Source organism: Furipterus horrens, unplaced genomic scaffold (genome assembly GCF_987537825.1).
Source record: "Furipterus horrens unplaced genomic scaffold, mFurHor1.1.pri manual_scaffold_6, whole genome shotgun sequence".
NCBI lineage: Eukaryota > Metazoa > Chordata > Mammalia > Chiroptera > Furipteridae > Furipterus > Furipterus horrens.
In genome coordinates, this window is record NW_028327176.1 from 151,364,095 (window position 1) to 151,382,491 (window position 18,397).

General features: G+C 39.1%; 1 protein-coding gene across 2 annotated transcripts in view; it reads right to left on the reverse strand.

Annotated features, from left to right (window-relative positions):
* Positions 1-13,308: 13,308 nt before the first annotated feature.
* REV3L (REV3 like, DNA directed polymerase zeta catalytic subunit) overlaps positions 13,309-18,397 on the reverse strand; it is a 151,306-nt gene continuing 146,217 nt past the window's right edge. For both annotated transcript variants that reach the window (XM_090279762.1, XM_090279761.1), the window contains 2 exons: positions 17,358-17,567; positions 13,309-14,428 (listed from right to left, as the gene is read on the reverse strand). In XM_090279762.1, coding sequence (XP_090135888.1) covers positions 14,288-14,428; positions 17,358-17,567 — 351 coding nt within the window. In that variant the 3' untranslated portion in view covers positions 13,309-14,287. The remainder of the gene's footprint in view (positions 14,429-17,357; positions 17,568-18,397) is intronic.

An 18,397-nucleotide genomic window follows, 5' to 3' on the forward strand; every position in this document is an offset into this window, starting at 1 on the left:
ATTAATACAAGTGCCACCCCGTTCTTCCTTCCAAATGAGAAGTGAAGCAAAATTGATAGCTTCAGGAATGTGCTGCTGATTATGAATACATGTCAATTTAAGAAACTCAATTTTCAAAACTTTATTTGAATAATTATCTTAGGAATATGTTTTTTAAGTACTATATTTCATTGATTCTAAGATGCATCTTTTCCCCCCACTTTTTAACACCTCTGAAATCAGGATATGTCTTAAAATCAATGATCATTTAACATTGTGACAAATTTAATTGAATGTTTTTTCAATATACATATATAATGTTGCATTTTACGATCAGTGTCTTAGATTCTGTGGAATACAGTATTTTATTCAATTGTGGAGGTTATTTTTAGCCATTTTAAGAAGAAAAAGTTATTTTTATTTGCTAATTTTCTCTATGTTCAAATGAGATTAGGAAATGCTATGTTCCGACTTCAAAGCTGTTTTAGAGCTACTACGTTAGTAGTAGGGCTGAACGGGGTCTCTTGAGGTCCTTTGCCTACCTCAGTAACAGTCTGGGTCTGAGCCTGGCTGTTCCAGAATTTGCTCCTCACTGAGTCTGGTTGGGAATCCCAATGTAAGCCCTGTAAACCAGGCTTCTAGTTTCATGTACCATTAGGCACAGTTTCTAGTGGTTGGAATACTTGTGGCACCTGTCCAGGGCTCCTCCTCCCTAAGTTTGAAGTACCTAGGAAACCAAAGTAATGATGAGGAAGTGGCTTGGTGGCCTAGGAGTCAGGGATCATACAGGGTGCCTCATAGGGAGGTGGCAAAGCTGGTGTGGGGCTATCCTTTGGAAAATGACTAGCATTATTGACAGATTTTGTTCATGTCTCTGCCAAGTTTTATGCTGAATCACATGTAATTTCTACCTGATTGCAGTATGTCTGCTTTTTCGTAAATACATAAATTTGCCTTTGTTTTTTTATTAAGTGAATTACAGTGCTTTTCTTGACCACTGCCCAATTCACCTTCTATACTTGCCAGTATATTTGTTCATGTTAATGATCTAACAAGTTTGGAGAGAGCTGGTGGGAAATTCGCAGTGGAAAGCCTATGCTTCTTGCTCTTCTGACACTAGTTTTTTCTTAGCTGGAACTTAGAGATTACCTTTGCTCCATTTATTGCTTTTCACTGATTGTTGGAATTTAGGCAGTAGCAGCTATTGGCAGCTGGGAGGCTTGCTAGAACAGGGATTCTACCTGCAGCATCTATATTTAAGGGTAGAAGATGCAGCTTAGGAGAGAAGGACATTAATAAGAACATGGCAGAAAATTTAGAAACCCACACTGGAAAATATACTAGAGTCCCACAAACCCATGTGAATTGCAATGTGAGATTATAGGTATTGTTAAAGTTTGATAATGTATTTCCATATTGGAAGAATAAGACTTAGTACAATTCCAAGAATTAGCATTCATCCTAATAATAAATTCTTAGGTAAGTAGCTGCTGATACACAAGTAACCAATACCCAAGTTTTCTATTACTGTGTAACAAATTACCACAAATTTAGCATCTTAAAATAACAGACATTTTTTATTTCACAGTTTCCTTGGGTCAGGAATTTCGGCCTGACTTCCAGGTCTCACAGGGCTGCAATCAAGCTATTGGAGACAGCCGTGCTCCCCTCTGGAGCTTGGGGTTCCCTTTCAGACCCATGTGGTTGTTGACAGTGTTCAGTTCCTTGCTGTGATAGACTGAAGTCCCTCCCTGGGTTTTGCTGGTTATCAGCTGGCACCAGCGTCAGTTCTTGGGACCTCCCACAGTTCATTGCCATGTGGTTCTCATAGATCCTCTCACAACCTGGCAGCTTATCTCTTCCAAGCTAGCAGGAGACTCTTGCCTACTAATTGTTTACTAAGATCGAGTCTTATATAACAATGTCATGTAAGACTTTGCCATACCCCATCACCTTTGCCATATCCTGTTATCTAGAAGCAAGTCACGGTTCTGTCCACGTCCAAGGGGAGATTCTAGTACAGAGATGTGACTTGGGGTTATTACACAGGTACCTGCAAAATAAAGGTTCAGGAGAGTTAAAAGGTTTGAGCTGGGGCAAAAAACTTCAGCAGTCACTGAAAGTGATTATAGGTAGAGGCCACTGAGTGTACCTGTGTGAGAATGGAAGGCTCCCATAGGCTAGGCCAGCAAACCGATAGGGGAGAATCTTTTATGTGTTTGTGGGGCACTGGATGGGTTAACTTGGAGTTGTGCTTTTTTTCCTTGACATTTTATTTTATGCCCTTTACCACCGTGCTTTTAACCTGTTCAAATGCAGCTTAACATGAGGGAAATAGGTAAATTTCAGTTTAATTGTATTTTCATAGTAAAGTGCAAGAACGTTTTGAGAGCATTTTTCCATTACTCTTATTTTTTAAAGAAAAATCTTCTATAAAAATCAATTTTCATTACAAAAGTCATGCAGGTATAAAAAAAGGTCATGGTAGAAGATTTGGTAAGAACACAAAAATATAAGGGGCAAGTATAAGTAATTCATAACCCTAAACACCTGGAAAAGTTCTTACATTTCTCATCAACTTAATTTCCTAAGTAAAGGGTAAAGGGGTAAAAAAAATTGACAGTATCAGAAGCAACTTGAATTTTGTGTCCAGGGTATATTGACATTATAGTTGGTGGGTTGGTTATTAGTTTGAAGGATTGTAGTTTATTAAAACAAGAAACAAAAAAACAATTGGGAGTGACCAGCATAGCAACACAGTCCTGAAAAATGTGTGAGAACCAGCTTATATGTAAAATGATTCATTCAATAATTAGAATAGTTTTCTCATAACCAGAATTTTGAGTTTACCATAGTAATGTATCACTTAGTTCTGCTACTTAACAGTTATTAGTAAAATAAGGCTTAAAATTCTTAATGGAAACAGTGTTCTTGGCTGCCCTCTACCTGTGTAAAGTACCACTTATTTTATTCATAGTGTTGTGAGCATGTGTATGTTTGCGTATGTGAACCCACAGATATGTGTGTTTGATAGTTTCTGATACTGTGGGGGTGCACTAGGGTTAGAGTAGTAGGAAAGGGATTTTTAAAAGATTAAGATGTGACTCAAATTCTGTGAGAAATATTCCTTTACTGAGATTATTGTAGATTTACGTGAAGTTGTACGTAGTGTTTTTTTCTTTTAAATTTGCTGTTTGCTCAGTCTGAAAGGGTAGAGAGAGAACTAGACTAGTGCTTCTCATACTTTAATGTTCATTAAATTAAAACTGCTTGTTAAGCCCTGGCTGGGTAGCTCAGTTAATTAGAGTGTTGTCCCGATATGCCAGGGTTGCGGGTTCGATCCCCAGTCAGGGCACATAACAAGAATCAGCCAGTGAATGTAATAAGGGGAGCGACAAATTGATGTTTCTCTCCCCCGCCTAAAATCAATAAATTAAAAAACTGCTTGTTAAAATACAGATTCTCATTCAGTAGGACTGAGGTGGAGGCTGAGATTCTACATTTCTAACAAGCTCATAGGTGATGGGGTGCTCCTGGCCCATGGACTCACCACACTTTGGGTAGCAAGTTCCACTTTTTGGGAGTGTGAATTCTTTACTCCTTTTGGGAATTCAGTTTGTTTTGTTTTAGCTTTCCTAAATGTGACCCTAAAGCTTTGGGAGTCCACAGTGCCGCCTCCTCTCACACACGTGCTCCCGGACGTCATTCTCTTCAGTCTTCTCCATTTGCCACATTGGCTGGTGAACACTTACTGCACATGCTGATCGGTTGCTTCCCATTTGGCAGCCTCTGTGGGAGGTGCTGAGCGTACTCTGGTGAAAAGATCAGAAGGTTCCCGTATTCGTGGAACTTAACGCTCTAATGTGCTCCAGATCTATCCAATAGAATACCCCACACCGATGGAAATGTTCTGTATCTGCATTGCCCGGAAGCTGCTGCCATATCTGGTGAATTGAGCCCTTGAAAGATGGCCAGTATGACACAGAAAATGGATTTTTAATTTAAATACAAATTTAAATACCTACATTGACTAGTGGCTCTCATACTGAATAGCAAAGGTCTAGTGGGAGAAACAAGGCATTAAACAAGTGATCACACAAGATGTTTCCAAAAAGGCTTTATTTCCTGATGTACTAGAAATGAACATATATGTAGGGTCAGAAAGGTTGTGATAGATCCCTTGTCAAATGGCATAATGTAAATTATCATGCACTTAAGAAAGGCCTGGTTTTATGGGTTATGATGGTAGATAGTGATCTGAAAGAGAAGATTCTGACCTCCCTTGTGTATAAAGGAAGCAAATTGAGGCTGATGACTGGTTTCAAAATCCTGGCTCTGTTAGCCTGTGAGCTCTTTCCTCAATGCACTTTGGCTGATTGGCATCTGAGCTAGGTTGAACTGGAGCTGGATTTTTATTTATGGATAAACAGTTTTGTATGTAATGATTTAAAAGTTTACAACACAATTTTTCCAGCCAAGGAGAACTGTTCTGTATTTTCCAACATTTTTCTGTGGTTATCTTAATAATGTCTTCTATTTCTGCACTGTTTGTTTTTTAAATTCTTTCACAGGTAATCCCTTAGCTTTTTGCACTGTGGCTATTAATTCTTATATATTTTTATGTCTTTCTTTTGGCTTAAATTTTTAGTTGCAGAGTGCTATTAGTGTCTGACCTCTAAATTTATTGCAGCTTTGCCTTTGATGCATTTGGTTATATTAGTTAGATGGCCTGGAGGAATGTTTTGAATCTGTTCTGAGTTTAGACTTGTTGCATTAATCAGGTGCCTGCTACCCACTTCCAGAGAGTGGCCCCTCTGCACTCTTTCCCCCACTGCTCTGGGTTGGGCGCTGTTATAAGCAAAAGGGAAGCTCCCCTGTCTGCTCTGTACCTAGAGTAGTGTTGGGCTTAGTGGCTATTTACTAGTGGGTGTCTGAATGGGATGCAAATTGTCAGGCCCTGGCAGTGATGGTCTGGTTTATGTTTTGAATTGGAATTGGAAAAAAATCACACCAAATTGCAGAACTTCTTTGAAGAGCTTATTAGACAATGTTAATACTGCACCGTTTGATTTTTCACCAAGGAAAAAAGCTCTGTCTGAGTAGGGTAGCATGAGTGAGATACAAAAGGATTCCCAGTTTGTAAGAGATACTGTTACAGCTCTAATCTCTGTGGACCGGAAAAGATTTCCTGCTCCACACATTTCAGTCATTTAACAGGTACTGAGCACGTACCATGTTTAGTAATCACCCTGGGAATATGACAGAGGACAAGACTGATGAGATCCTGGCCTTCACCCAGCTTATGTTTTACTATTTCAATAAGATTTGCTATGACAACTTTCTGTTAGCTGAAGAGCCAGCAAATCTTATTGTAATAGGTTTTACGCAGTTCCGGAAAAGTCTGTGAAGTTGCGAGCTCTTGTTTCCATGGTCTGTGTTTGTGTCTGTTCATTTCCAGTATTTTTACATGTGATCTTTGGGGTCATTCTTGATGTAGAGTTTTGTAAAAATTACTTAGCCCAATGCAGTTGAGGTTAATATAGTGAAAACCTGCTCAAGAAGTCCGATAGCAGCCTGAGGATTTGTTCAGTACAAAGGTCTGGGTTATGGTTGAGCTGCCTCTTGGGTTACACCTATGGGCTGAGCAGGTTCTCATTTCTCAGCCCTTTTACTTATCACTTGCTGAGAACTTCCTACTCTTAGGAGGAGATTACCCAGTTCTGAGTCCAAGCACTTTTGGGGCCTTCAACGTTGTTGGAAACAGACTCAGAGACAGGAGCATTTAGGAAAGGAGTTTACCTGCAAAGCACAAGAGAAGAACTGGCTTGCCAAATAAAACATAAGTATTTAAAGGAAAAAAAGCAAGAGCCACCAGGGTTTCCAAGTTTGCATTAGTGTGTTTGCGGTGGGAAAGCAGTAACTTTCCCACATGATTATCCTATTTGCAAAGGTTGTGACAAGTCTTCAGACATCACAGCAAACACCAGGGCAAAAATTGCTTTGCTAGGGAGTCCAGGCTTATGGGAAATGTTTGAGGTTTTATTGTTTTTGAGATCAGAACCCATTAAGATGACCCTGTTACTTTTGCTTTATCTCAGGGTGCAAAGTGTCTCTGACTGTGATATGGGAATTGCTTAGTAATACTGAGCAGGGCAAAGTGACATTTTGCTTCTTCACCCTCCAGGAGGAAAAAGGGCCCAAGGGAGAAATGGGATTGGAACACATCTTGTTCCCTGGTCCAGTGATAAGCCTCTGTTCCCGTGTTTTTCGACTGTGGCTGCTGTTAGAACCATCTGGGAATGTTCAAAAACTGATGCCCAGCATTATTACTAAAATAAGAATTTAATTGGTCTGGAGTGGAGCCTGATTATTGATATTTTTAAAAGTATCCCCATGTAACTGTATTCAAGTAATATGCTTTCAAGGTTGAGAATCACTACTTTTATCAATGCAGAGAACTGGAACCTCTGCTAGTGATTTTTAAAGACTAATTTACAGCTTAGTTAAGTCATGCTGCTTTTGTAGATCCTCAAAATTTTGTGCACTTTCTCTGAAGGAAAGCTGGAGAGGAAGAGCTCTCCTATGTTACCTTTACTGCTGCTGGGTCAGTAAAGGAAGTAATTCATACTGTTTGACCTCCTGCCCCAAATGAAACCAAACCTGGACCTCTTGGAGGTTGCCCTTCTAGACAGGTTTTCACTGATCCATTTTGACTTGGGGGCGCCTAATGGGTGATCTTGTAGATTTATGACGTCTGGATTTAAGACAGCTCATTGTTTACATGGCTTTGTACAGTGTAAAAGCTTGCTTGAATAAAATATTGATACAAATAAACACTGATCTTGGTTTAACATAAAACTCGTCACTCTGTTTTTTATGGATGTTTAAAAATTAATTTGGCCCTGGCTGGTGTGGCTCCGTGGATTCAGTGCTGGCCTGTGAACCAGAAGGTCGCTGGTTTGATTCCCCATCGGCACATGCCTGGGTTGCGGGCCAGGTCCCCACTTGGGGGCATGAGAGAGGCAACCAATGGATGTTTCTCTCACATTGATGTTTCTCTCCCCCTTTCTAAAAAAAAAAATTAATTAAAAAAAATTAGTTTGGCATCTCTCCAGAAACTAGTCAAGAATATTTCCAGATTTGACTTTGTGAATGCTCCAAAATGTATGTGATAGTTGTACAGGGTTCCTAAAATGTGAACAGTATTTTATTTTCACTTCACAGATATTTTAGAAAGGACATCTTAATACCTTTGATGGCATCTAACATTTTTGGCCCTTCAGCTTCTCTTATATTTATTATCTCATTTCTAAGCTTCCTGTACTTTAGTGATAATTCCCCAGTTCAGATGATTACAGACATGTGCTTTGGAATGGAAAGGAGGGTTGCAGGGTTGCAGGAACTGTGAGCAGCCAAAAGCTGGCTCTAGCGCCACAGCGCTGTTTTTTTTTTAAAAAATCTTGTTTAAAACACTTATAGTGATACTCTGGTTAAATATTTAGAACTTGGAACAAGATTCAGGTGTACAGCAACCTCTCTACCCCTCCACGCTTTCCTGGAGTTTTGGGAAGATGTTTTTAGAAGTAGAAAAGTTGAAGCTGAGAGAAACTAAAGGACCACACACTCCCCCTAGTTCCATTCCTGTTATCACAAAAGGTAAGAGTTCCTTCTTCATTTCTGTTGCATAGTACTCCATTGTGTAAATGTACCACAGGTTTTTGACCCACTCATCTACAGATGGGCACTTAGTGTTTCCAGCACTTGGCTATTGTAAACAGTGCTGCAATGAACATAGGGGTGCACAGGTTCTTTTGAATTGGTGTTTCAGGATTCTTCGGGTATAATCCTAGTAGTGGAGTCGCTGGTTCAGAAGGCAGTTCCATATTAGTTTTTTGAGGTAATTCCATACTGCTTTCCACAGTGGCTGCACCAGTCTGCATTCCCACCAACAGTGCAGTAGGGTTCCCGTTTCTCCACATCCTCGCCAGCACTTGTTGCTTGTTGATCGTATCACCGAATACAGGAAACTTAATGAACAACACAAACAGATGAGCAAAATTGAACCAGAGGCATGTAAACAAGGAGCAGACTAACAGTGACCAGGGGGGAGGGGAGGAGGGAGAGGAGGAGGGGAAGTAGGGGAAGGGTTTAGTAAAGGAACTCGTATAAGTGACCCACGGACATGGACAACGGGTGGGGATTGGGAGAAGGGGTGGGCTGGGGGGAGGTGGGGAGCAATGGGGGGAAAAGTGGGACAACTGTAATAGAAAAATAAATGAGATAATGAAGATAATAACAAAAATAAAATAAATTATTAAAAAAAAAGAACCACACTCCCCCTTGTCTTATCTGAGCAGTTATAAATAATGCTCCGAGTGACCTCATTGGACTGCCACCATCTGTGCGTGCAGTAACCTGAGTTCATAGCCATGCACTTTACTCTGGGCAGGGATCCTTTTGTACCTTTGCCTTATGCCAGGGACTCCGGGCTTTTCTGGATCTTATATACAAAACTCGAGAAGCCTTGGCATTGGGCCAGATATGATAGGATTTCAAGTTTAACTGACTGTGGTATCCGAGGGTCCCATGTGCTTTCCATGAGGAAGCTGGGACTTGGTTCACCGTTCCACTCCCACTTCATTTCCCACGGGTTTGGTTAGGCATGAGAGCGGACTGAGTGGCCATACTGCCTGCTCTTACGGGTTGCCTCGGCTAGAAGGGTGCTAGAAGGGTGCGTTAAGAGGCTGTGGTTTACCAGGACAGACTTGAGGACTGGCTGGGCCCCTTTGCTGCCTCCTACTGGAAAAGAGGGTGGTTTGGCAGTGGAATTTTTTTTATTTGCTCACTACAGCTGCATTTAATTCTCCCTTGGGGAACTTCAATGGATCCAGTAGGACACGTGGAAAAAACTCCCATGTGGTGTGGTGGTTAAGAGTGGACTGTGGAGTCTCAGCCTAGATTCAAGTTCTGACTGCTGCCTACTACCTTGACCACATTATTTAATTTCTCTGTCCCTCGGTTTCCTTTCATGGTATAGGGTGTGAGACTAAATGAGATAATGTTTGTAAAGCACTTAGCATATTGCCTCATACATCCTGTTAGAGGCTGAGTTGTGTCCCTATGGCCACCAGTTTATACGTTGAAGTACTAACCCCCAGTATCCCAGACCGTGACTATTTGGAGACAGGGCCTTTAAAGAGGCAGTTAAGCTAAAATGAGTCATTAGGGACCCTAATCCAATATGACTGGTGTCCTTATAAAAGGAAATTTGGACACAGATGGGCACAAAGGGGCAACCATGTGAAGATACAGGGAGAAGATGGTCATCTACACACAAGCCAAGGAAAGAAGCTGCAGAGGAAACCAGCTGTCTGATGTCTTGACCTTCAAAGCTTCAGATTGTGGAAAGGATTTCAGTTGTTCAAGTCACTCAGTCTGTTCTTTTTTTTTTTTTTTTTTTTTTTTTATGCCAGCCCCAGCAAACTAATACACTAAGTATGCAATAAATGTTAGCTACTATTGCTTTTATTATTATTCCAAATCCACTTAGCCAAAGAAAAAGTAAAGCTCCCAAAAATGGGGAATTTTAATCAGAAAATAGAGCTCACTAGTTGAGTAAAAGAGACCATCTATTTTGTAGAAGTAATAGGAGTTTTTATAATTGTTGTGGCTGGGAAGGCCAGGTGGGATACCCTAAGTAAGCCAACAAGGTTATGGGTCGCAAGGACACTGACGAGTCAGTAAGAAAATGTGTGGTGGGGACCTCATGCACCTGGCCTGGGAACTCTCTGCCCAGGCACCCTGCCAAGATGGACTCCCTTGGACCCGACGAAGTAGCTAAGATAACAGAAACCCACTAGCAACAAGAATGAGAATCAGCAAGAGTACACAGTTGTTTTTAATGGATAATATATATGTATAGTACATAATAAAGAGTACAAAGGTAAGTTAAAAAAATAAATCTTATTCACCTTAACCCTTACCCCAACTCCCATTAAGGCAACCGCTCTTGTTATTTTTGTGTATCTTCTAGAGAGAATCTGTGTACATACAAAAATGTGTTTATGTGTGTATAAAAGTGAGTATAAATATCTTCTGCTTTATTTTTATTGAGGTAAAATTGACATAACATTGTATTTTATGTGTACAACATAGCAATATGACATGTATGTATTGTGAAATGATCACAGTAGGTTTATAGAATAAGTCTAACTTAACTGTGTGCGTGAGGTGGAGATAGGGTATAGTTACACATGTGCAGTCAAGCTGGCCTGTGGAGACTAACTGCTCCTTTAAGCAATCAGTTCCCACCTGGGATCTTCTGTGCCTAAGCCTTTCTGGAGTTCTTTAACAATGATTAATATTTGCTTTCTCTTTCTTATTTTTGTGTTCATCCAATGGACAACAAGGTGGCAAAAACATCTTTACATCTTCATCTTGAAACCAATATCAACTTACTTTTATGTCTGTCCCAATAGACTGTGACATACTTGAGGACAAAGGATTATCTTGGTATTTCTAGATAAGCAAAAAAAATGCACGGCACATGCTCAGTAAATATTTTTTAAGTGACTAACATTTTTCATTTGTGTAACTATTTTGTTTTCACCCTCATTCCTATTCATAAAGCCCCTATCGGGTAATCAGGGCAGGTGGTACTATCCTCAGTTTTCAAAGACTATAACTATTATTAAACTTAGTATCTATGACTACATTTGTTGGTTTTCCAGAGTTGTATTCCTATCAGTGATCATGCGGAAGCCCAGGGCACACGGTCTCCTTATTTCCAGCCCATTGTTACTTCCTGGAAACCCCCGTCTTTCCCTCCAACAAAAGGCACCTGTGGTGGCATCAGCAGCAAGTGAAGACTCAGAGGCAATAAGATGGTATTTTGATTTAAAAATGCCTTCATCTGTATTCCTGTCATATTACCTTTTCCCCAAATATATATAGACCTGATTTTATAAATCTGAAATTCCTCTACAAAGCATTTTGCTTTGTAAGCCACTCTTGGGACTTGGCTAAAGAGACAAAACAGAGCTTGGGGTGAGGGTGTGGAAATGAGACAGCAGTGGATTCAATACTGTGATTTATGACTTCCTCCTTAGGTCTCAAACACGAGAAATAATCCATGACTACTTTCCTATATAAAGCTAATCATTAAGCAGAACTCCAGTGGCATTAATGGTATCAGACTTCATTCACTTTTGTAAAACCAAAAATGGTTAAAGGCAGTAAGTCCTATCTCATCAGGGGAAAGTACAGTGCACTTAGCCAACTCCCTTACAAGAGCCGGTCCTGCTAAGAGAGGTTGGGACACATCCAGCCTAAAAATAGCTACTTGTGCACTGCCGCCTTCCTCCGCCCTTCCCTCTGTTCATGGCAGGGCCCCGAAATGTTGTTTACAGCCAGGTTAATTTACTTTATAAAATCAAGTATGCAAATATTTTAAGAAATACTATTTTCAAATTGAGAACTCAATTTAAAAGCTTATTTGACAGGCCCCGAAGAAATGTTGCTGCTTCAGCTATTATGAAAATGAAAACAACCCTGGTCGTTGTGGTTAAGTTGGTTGGGTGTCATCCTGCAAGCACAGAGGTTGTGGGTTCAATTCCTGGTCAGGGCACATGCCTGGCTTGTGGGTTTGGTCCCCAGTTGGGGACACGTGCAAGAGGCAACTGATATTTGTTTTTCTCCCTCCCTTCTTGGCTCTCTAGAATCAAAAACAAAGAGAGAAAACAGAATAGATGGAAAGATAAAGGAAGATTCCACAGCTACAGCAGATTTTAGGTCTCACGGCAACATGCCTGATGGCAGCAAATGTGTCTTCTGAGACCAACGAGGATGTGGCCTATGACCAGCCAGGGCAAAACAGCGTCCACACGCCCTTTGGGTGGCTGGCTCCACCCTCATGGCATTACCTCCTCTAAGAATTCTTTGTAACTGCCCACTGTTCACATTTTTATCTGTTTCCCCTGTATATTGGTCTTCTTCACAGACACTGCTAGAGAAGCAATCACATTGAATTGAATATTGCATGGCTGGCACCTGCCTGTCTCCCGCTGTTTATTGGGACCTTTGGGATGGGGAGAGGAGGTCGAGTTGTAAGTAGCTTTTGTTAATAATTCACGTCTGGGGAAAGGCACTGGTGGGAAGTGGGCAGAATGAGAGTTAATGATGTCTTAAACTTAAGAGAATGTTGAATGAAATTATTTCTTCAGCATTATTCAGGAAATGGAGTTTGTGTGTGTTCTGGGTAAAAAGACAAAACTTTATTAATTGTTGATTGAGAAAGGAAAAATAATTATGAAAGTTACTGAAAGTTTCTTATAAGATATACATATATATATATATATATATATATATTTTGGTAAAATAGGTTCAACTTTCAATACGTTCACAGGTGACAGTACTGAAACAGCACATGAATCTCACTAAAAGGCAGTGAGGCTGCAGACTCTGAGGCCAGAGCTATAAGGGAGGCACTTCCCTGCAGAGAGGGAACCAGACATGCTAGCGCCTAGGACTGAGCTTGTTTTGGGCACTCGTGTTGAATAACTATTTGTTAGTTTAGTTGTGCCCAATTATAAAAAAGAATGCTTATTCTGTTGAGAATATTGTGTCCAGTTACTATGACGAGAAAGATGATGTAAGTGGCAGACCTGATAGCACAGAACTTAGAAAAGGGAAAGTAACAGAGAAAACTTCAATGGCCACCCATGCAAAGGGAAGAAAACCCTAATTCCGAGGACTATTCCCAGGCTCCCAAACAAAAAAGATCCCAGAAGTGGGGATTTATGATATTTCTGTTGGACTTAGGAGAAATATGTTCAGAGACATATTTTCTATATCTTTGATTCCATATTAACCATGTACTTTTCAGAAAACTAATACTACCAGTGTTTGGAAGTATTGAATTGAACAATGGGAGATCTATTTTTGGTGTGCTTTCTATATTAAAGTAAGATATTTTTTCTATTGAAAACACTGGCATTTAAGTTTTAAAAATTAATTTTTGTTTTCCCTCTGGAAAATCCTGGCTTCAAAATTACTTATATCTAAATTAAAACGAGCTCAGAAGATATACTAACAGGTAGAATCTTAGACCTCTAAAAAATGAGAGCTAAATTTTTCCTAGACAACTTCTGCTGCCATTTTTTAAAAATCCTAAAGTTTTAGTAAGAAAATTGTAACACCAATTATGATATAACCAGTTAAATTTACCTCATTAAAATTCAGGAAAGGGTAGGGTAGGAAGTAACCAATGTAGGCTTATAAAACAGATGAAGATAATACCATTTATAGCAGGATAAAAGTCACACTACCATATTTCATATTTTATTCAATTTTATTATGGTTTCCATTATTAACTTTTAAAACAAAATGATTTCCAGTTTAAAAAACAATGCACTGACCACATAATTCCTTCTTCATTTTACAGTTATACAAATATTCTAAATACACATTTTGTGTTCAAGGTGATGGCAAATAAGATTAACTGTACAGTACATAAAGAAAGAAAATATTTTAAGCATATTTAGAAGCAATAGAAATGTCTATACAAAACAAGCAAAAATGGAATAAAATTTTTTATTTTTAAAGTATTGCAACAGGCCCACAGGTTTGTAACAAAAATGTCTTTGCACAGTTCCTCACAATGCCCCATTAATAGCTAAAGCAAGACAGCCATTTTAGAAAATGTTTCAAAATGCTACACATGGTACTACTGTTTGCACAGTCTGATCAGAATAACAACTCTACTCTGAGTCAAGCAAAACCTAGAGGAAATATACCAAACAACTTGAAAATCATTTGTATAAAATTCATTGCACATTTTACTCAGTTGTTTGAAAAGTAAAAAAGTGTATTTACAAAATATTTCGCAGTCAAAATTATAAAGGAATGGATATCTCTAAGTAACACGTCTTGATATAGACAGTTCAAGGAAAACACACGAATGGTTTTTTCAAAAGAGGTTTTCAGTGCTCCTTCCACAGGGAAGTCAGTATGATCTACTCAAATGGATTTACAAGATGTTACACATACTGGAGCAAATTCCACACCTGCATGATAAAACAACGTTAAAAGGTGAAAGGATGAGGAATTTGTACATTGTAAGAAGTGAGCTATTTAGAGATCAACAAATACAATTTTTAATTCAGTTAGCATAAAAGTCTTCATAGTCTTCAGATAATAGACAATACAGTGAACATACTTGACTCGATGAAAGATGAAAAAGCACCATGCACAACAGTTTAGTGGTAAACACTGAAAAAAATAGCACCTGGAATTCTGTGATACTGAGGATTTAAAACTGGTCTAGTAATTGCCGGAGATATGGTGCCTTGGATAATTCCCTATTTACTCGGGAGAGTTTGAAAAGTACTGGGCAGTTCAGAGAAACACACGGGATATGTCGATCAAAGCAACCTGTACAGTTCCTGCATATCTGAAAAGTAGAAGAGGAATACATGAAACAGTAGGAAAATCCCTATGTATATATGTAAACAACAAACTTGTATAATCCCTTTCTGACCCACCACAGATTATTGGCAGACATCTGACACATAATATATTACAGCACATTTAGTTTAATTTTCATCTCTTTGAAGCTTAGGCTATTCTATGTCGAGACATTTCTAAAGGATATTATTTCACAAAACGTAAGAGCGCAATATTCCCTAAGGATTCATTTCATTCCTGAGCTCAACTTTCATTTAGAGTAGAATCCTATTATGTTAAGATCCACATAATAAACTACCAATTACCATTCAAAGACTGTCTCTTAAATGAGCTATAAACACTTCTGGTCAAGTTACTCAGATTTCACTTTTAATATGCCAATCAAAAAAAAAATTATCCATCAGAAGAAAAAAGGTCAGTATGAGAAAAATTAAAGGAGGAGAATTTGAAAGTAGCAGTCTAGACCAGCACTTCTCAACCCTAGCTATACACGAGCTTAAAAATACCTAATGCCCGAGCTCCACCCCAGATCAATGAACAGAGTAGAGCATGAAATGAATGGAGAGCCTCAGAATCTTTACTTCTTAGGGCTCCCAGGTGATTCTGATGTTTAAGAAGATCTGATCTGAAGGAAAATAATGAACCATAAGGCAATTAAAAAAAAGAGAAGTCTTATTTCTTACATAATGATCAGGTTTTAATAAGTAGTCTTGAGTCTCACATAGTTAAAAAGTGATTCTAAAAGTTCAGAAACATCAGAAAATTAAAAAGGATAGCAGTGAGGACTCCAGGGGTCAAGAAAATACGGGTCGATTTTTTATTTGAATAGTGTATCCAAGTGATTAAAAAAATACTAAATAACTACTACTCTAGGCTGTTTTTTAAGAGAGAAATCAAATCTGCTCTAGTAAGTTCTCTGATCTATAGAAAAGAGCTCCTGTTTTTAGAGATGTCTCACAGGGCAATATATTTTTATTCTTTGCCCCAATATCTTCCAGTCAACTGAAGGGCACCGTTTTTCTGAGCACACTGGTTATTGTATCTAATGTGATACTGCCACAAATAAACATGCTGTTCCACTAGGAAGCCTTTTGCTAATTAGATCTCTGACAAAGAGACTCAAATCCATTCCCGAGTGCAGAATTGTTGTGTTACAGTTCTATGTACGGCAGCTCTGCTCAGGTGCCAGGACACGCTGCTAAATATTTACACACTCTCTGTCCTTGGCTGACAGATAAGCCCAGATGGAATTACTTGCCTCACTAAATTTAACTCAATGTTTAGTTCACAGATCCTTTACTGGTGATTCAAACACTGAGCATTATAACTCAATTCAGCTTACGTTTAAAACTTTAAAGACCACAACCTGGTGTTTAAACTTACTTTTAGCTCACAAGGAGGCAGACATTTAAAAATATATATCTGCTTTAATCTTTGTTCTTTCTTTTTGCTATCCTTTGGCTTTCTAATTTTTTCAAAAATTTTCAGTCAGATGCTTAATTCATGTATTTTCATCCTTTCATGTAAACTATTAAAAGTGTTTGAGGTGATGGATTTTTCTGAGATCTGCTATAGCTGTCTACGATCTTATATAATAATCATTTGAATTCTTAAAAGCCTAGTCTCCTCAGAGATGGTTTCTCTCCCTGTTCACCTGGGTGACAGCTAAGTGTTCCTACTAAGAGTCTGTGGATTGATTCTGTCTTGGTTCAAAAGCTTCTTTACTCTGAGGACAAGAGGCAGAGTCTGGCCTCCAAATCCTGGTGGTTGGGTTGAGCAGGTGAGCTGCTAGGGTTGACTGAATAAGAGCCTTTACAATGTTAAGTGGATGGGGTGTATGAAGGATCATGGGGTCAACCTCTGCCTCCTGATAGAACTGAGGCCAGGGGACACGGCTGATATTATGAAGTCTAGATTAGAATACCGACGTCCTTACTATCAGCATGGTTCATTTGCCATTAAATCACACAGCCTCTCACACTGTTCTTCTTGATAGCCTGAAAGCTGAAAAATCTAACTTGAAGCATGGTAAGATATAATCATTCTTTTAAGTAAAATACTATTTTGTTTTTAAAAAAAATCCTGATAATTTTTCTTTAGATATTATTTTCCAACTTATTTCAAGAGATTTCTGTTGTTTATGTCTGCTAGAATTCTTGCTTGAAAAATCTCTGCATTTTATGTCTCTACTCCTGCTCGGCCACTTATTCTCAGTGTAACATTGGACAATTTACTTCCCCTTTGTGTCAGTTTACTTATCTGTGAGAGGGCTAGAACAGTCTCTGGCATAAAGACAGACATAATCATGTTAATATTAATTTTCTATCTGGACTCCTAGAATGGCAAACTTCCAAGTTGACTTGCCATTCTCTAGGACAACCGGATTTTTATAAGAATGGTAAGCAGATATGGTAGATAAAAGCAGTTAGTACTTTTCTTTCTTTAAAAAATACTATTATAAAAAATTGGGTTCTAGGGTTTAAAAATTACCGATTTATTTATTTATTTTTAGAGATGGGAAGGGAGGGAGAGGGGGAGAGAAACATTAATGTGTGGTTGCCTCTCGCTCACCGCCAACCAGGGACCTGGCCTGCAACCCAGGCACGTGCCCTGACTGGATCGAGCTGGCAACCCTGTGGCTCACAGGCTGGCACTCAATCCACTGAGCCATACCAGCCAGGGCTGGGTTCTAGGATTTAATAAACACAATACACTAGTCTATAAAAACAAAATAAATGATACAACAAGCCATTTTAAATAGTTCAATTATACTTTAAGATTTTAAGAAGCTTATTAACTTAGAATCCTTATTCTACTTTTCACACGAGTTTTCTATCTCATGCCTGGAGAGTTGACTACACTTCCCTGAATAATCAGATTGCCTGGGATTCTGGGTCTGTTGAACAAGGCTGTACCTTTAAAAGTTGCTCCTGTCTCCATTCCAGCTCTCGAATTTCCTGGTTGAGGATGACTGCGACGTGCTGGGGCTGGCTCCGACACGTACTGCAGATGCCATGCTGAGTCAGGTCATCACACACAGGACAGTGCAAGGTGGTGAAGTATTGTGAAATAGTGCCTTTCCGCCCTTCTGGTTCACTTCGAGAGGAGCTGGTGGCTTTCTGCATCTATAGAAACATCAATTCAGAAATAACTCTGAGCCAGCTTCATAGCAGAGCTGCTATTCTCATGCTAATTACAGGTTTACTAAGGCATTATCTCATTCAAAAAATACTGAGCAGCTACTGTGTCAGGTGTTGTTCTAGACAGCAGGGCTACAGAAATGAACTAAGTCCTTTCTTTCACAGAGATTACATCTTAATTATCATCAGATACACTTTCTTTTTTTGGGAAACAAAACTGGTCTGACACTCAGTTTTTGGGTTGAGGTACATGGATGTATGAGGTGATACAGGGCAGAGGACGATGGGAGGCTTCCAGGCTGTGAAAGGCTGTACAATTTGGGCCATGGAAACCAGGCAAGTAGAAGGTTAAAGAAATGTTAGGCAGTAGGGTGCAAAACTCAAGCAGAAGTAAACCTGGAGCTTTTCAAATGTAACTGGATATATGTCACCTAAGCACTCTTCATTTGAAGTTAATACTGGTTTCAACAACCTGAATCCTGGCACTCATTTTACATTCAAATAACATTATCATATTATTATAAAACTCTTGGCATATTCTCCTGGTGTCTTACAAATCACTCTGCAGAAAAGTTAGTAGGTCAGCTTCTTATAAATGCTAGCAGTTTAACATTCTTGCTGGGGATGAAATGGAAAGTAGTAATAGCTTTCTGGTGTAGAGCCAGGACTCAGCATTATCAATGCTGACCAGCACAGATTCTCTGAGGCACAACTTCAATCTCATTTTACTAGCTTATTCCTTTTCTTTGGGGCCATAAATGCTTACTAAGAAAGTGAAAATAATCTGAGTGTCAACATTTATCAGTTTGCCTGAA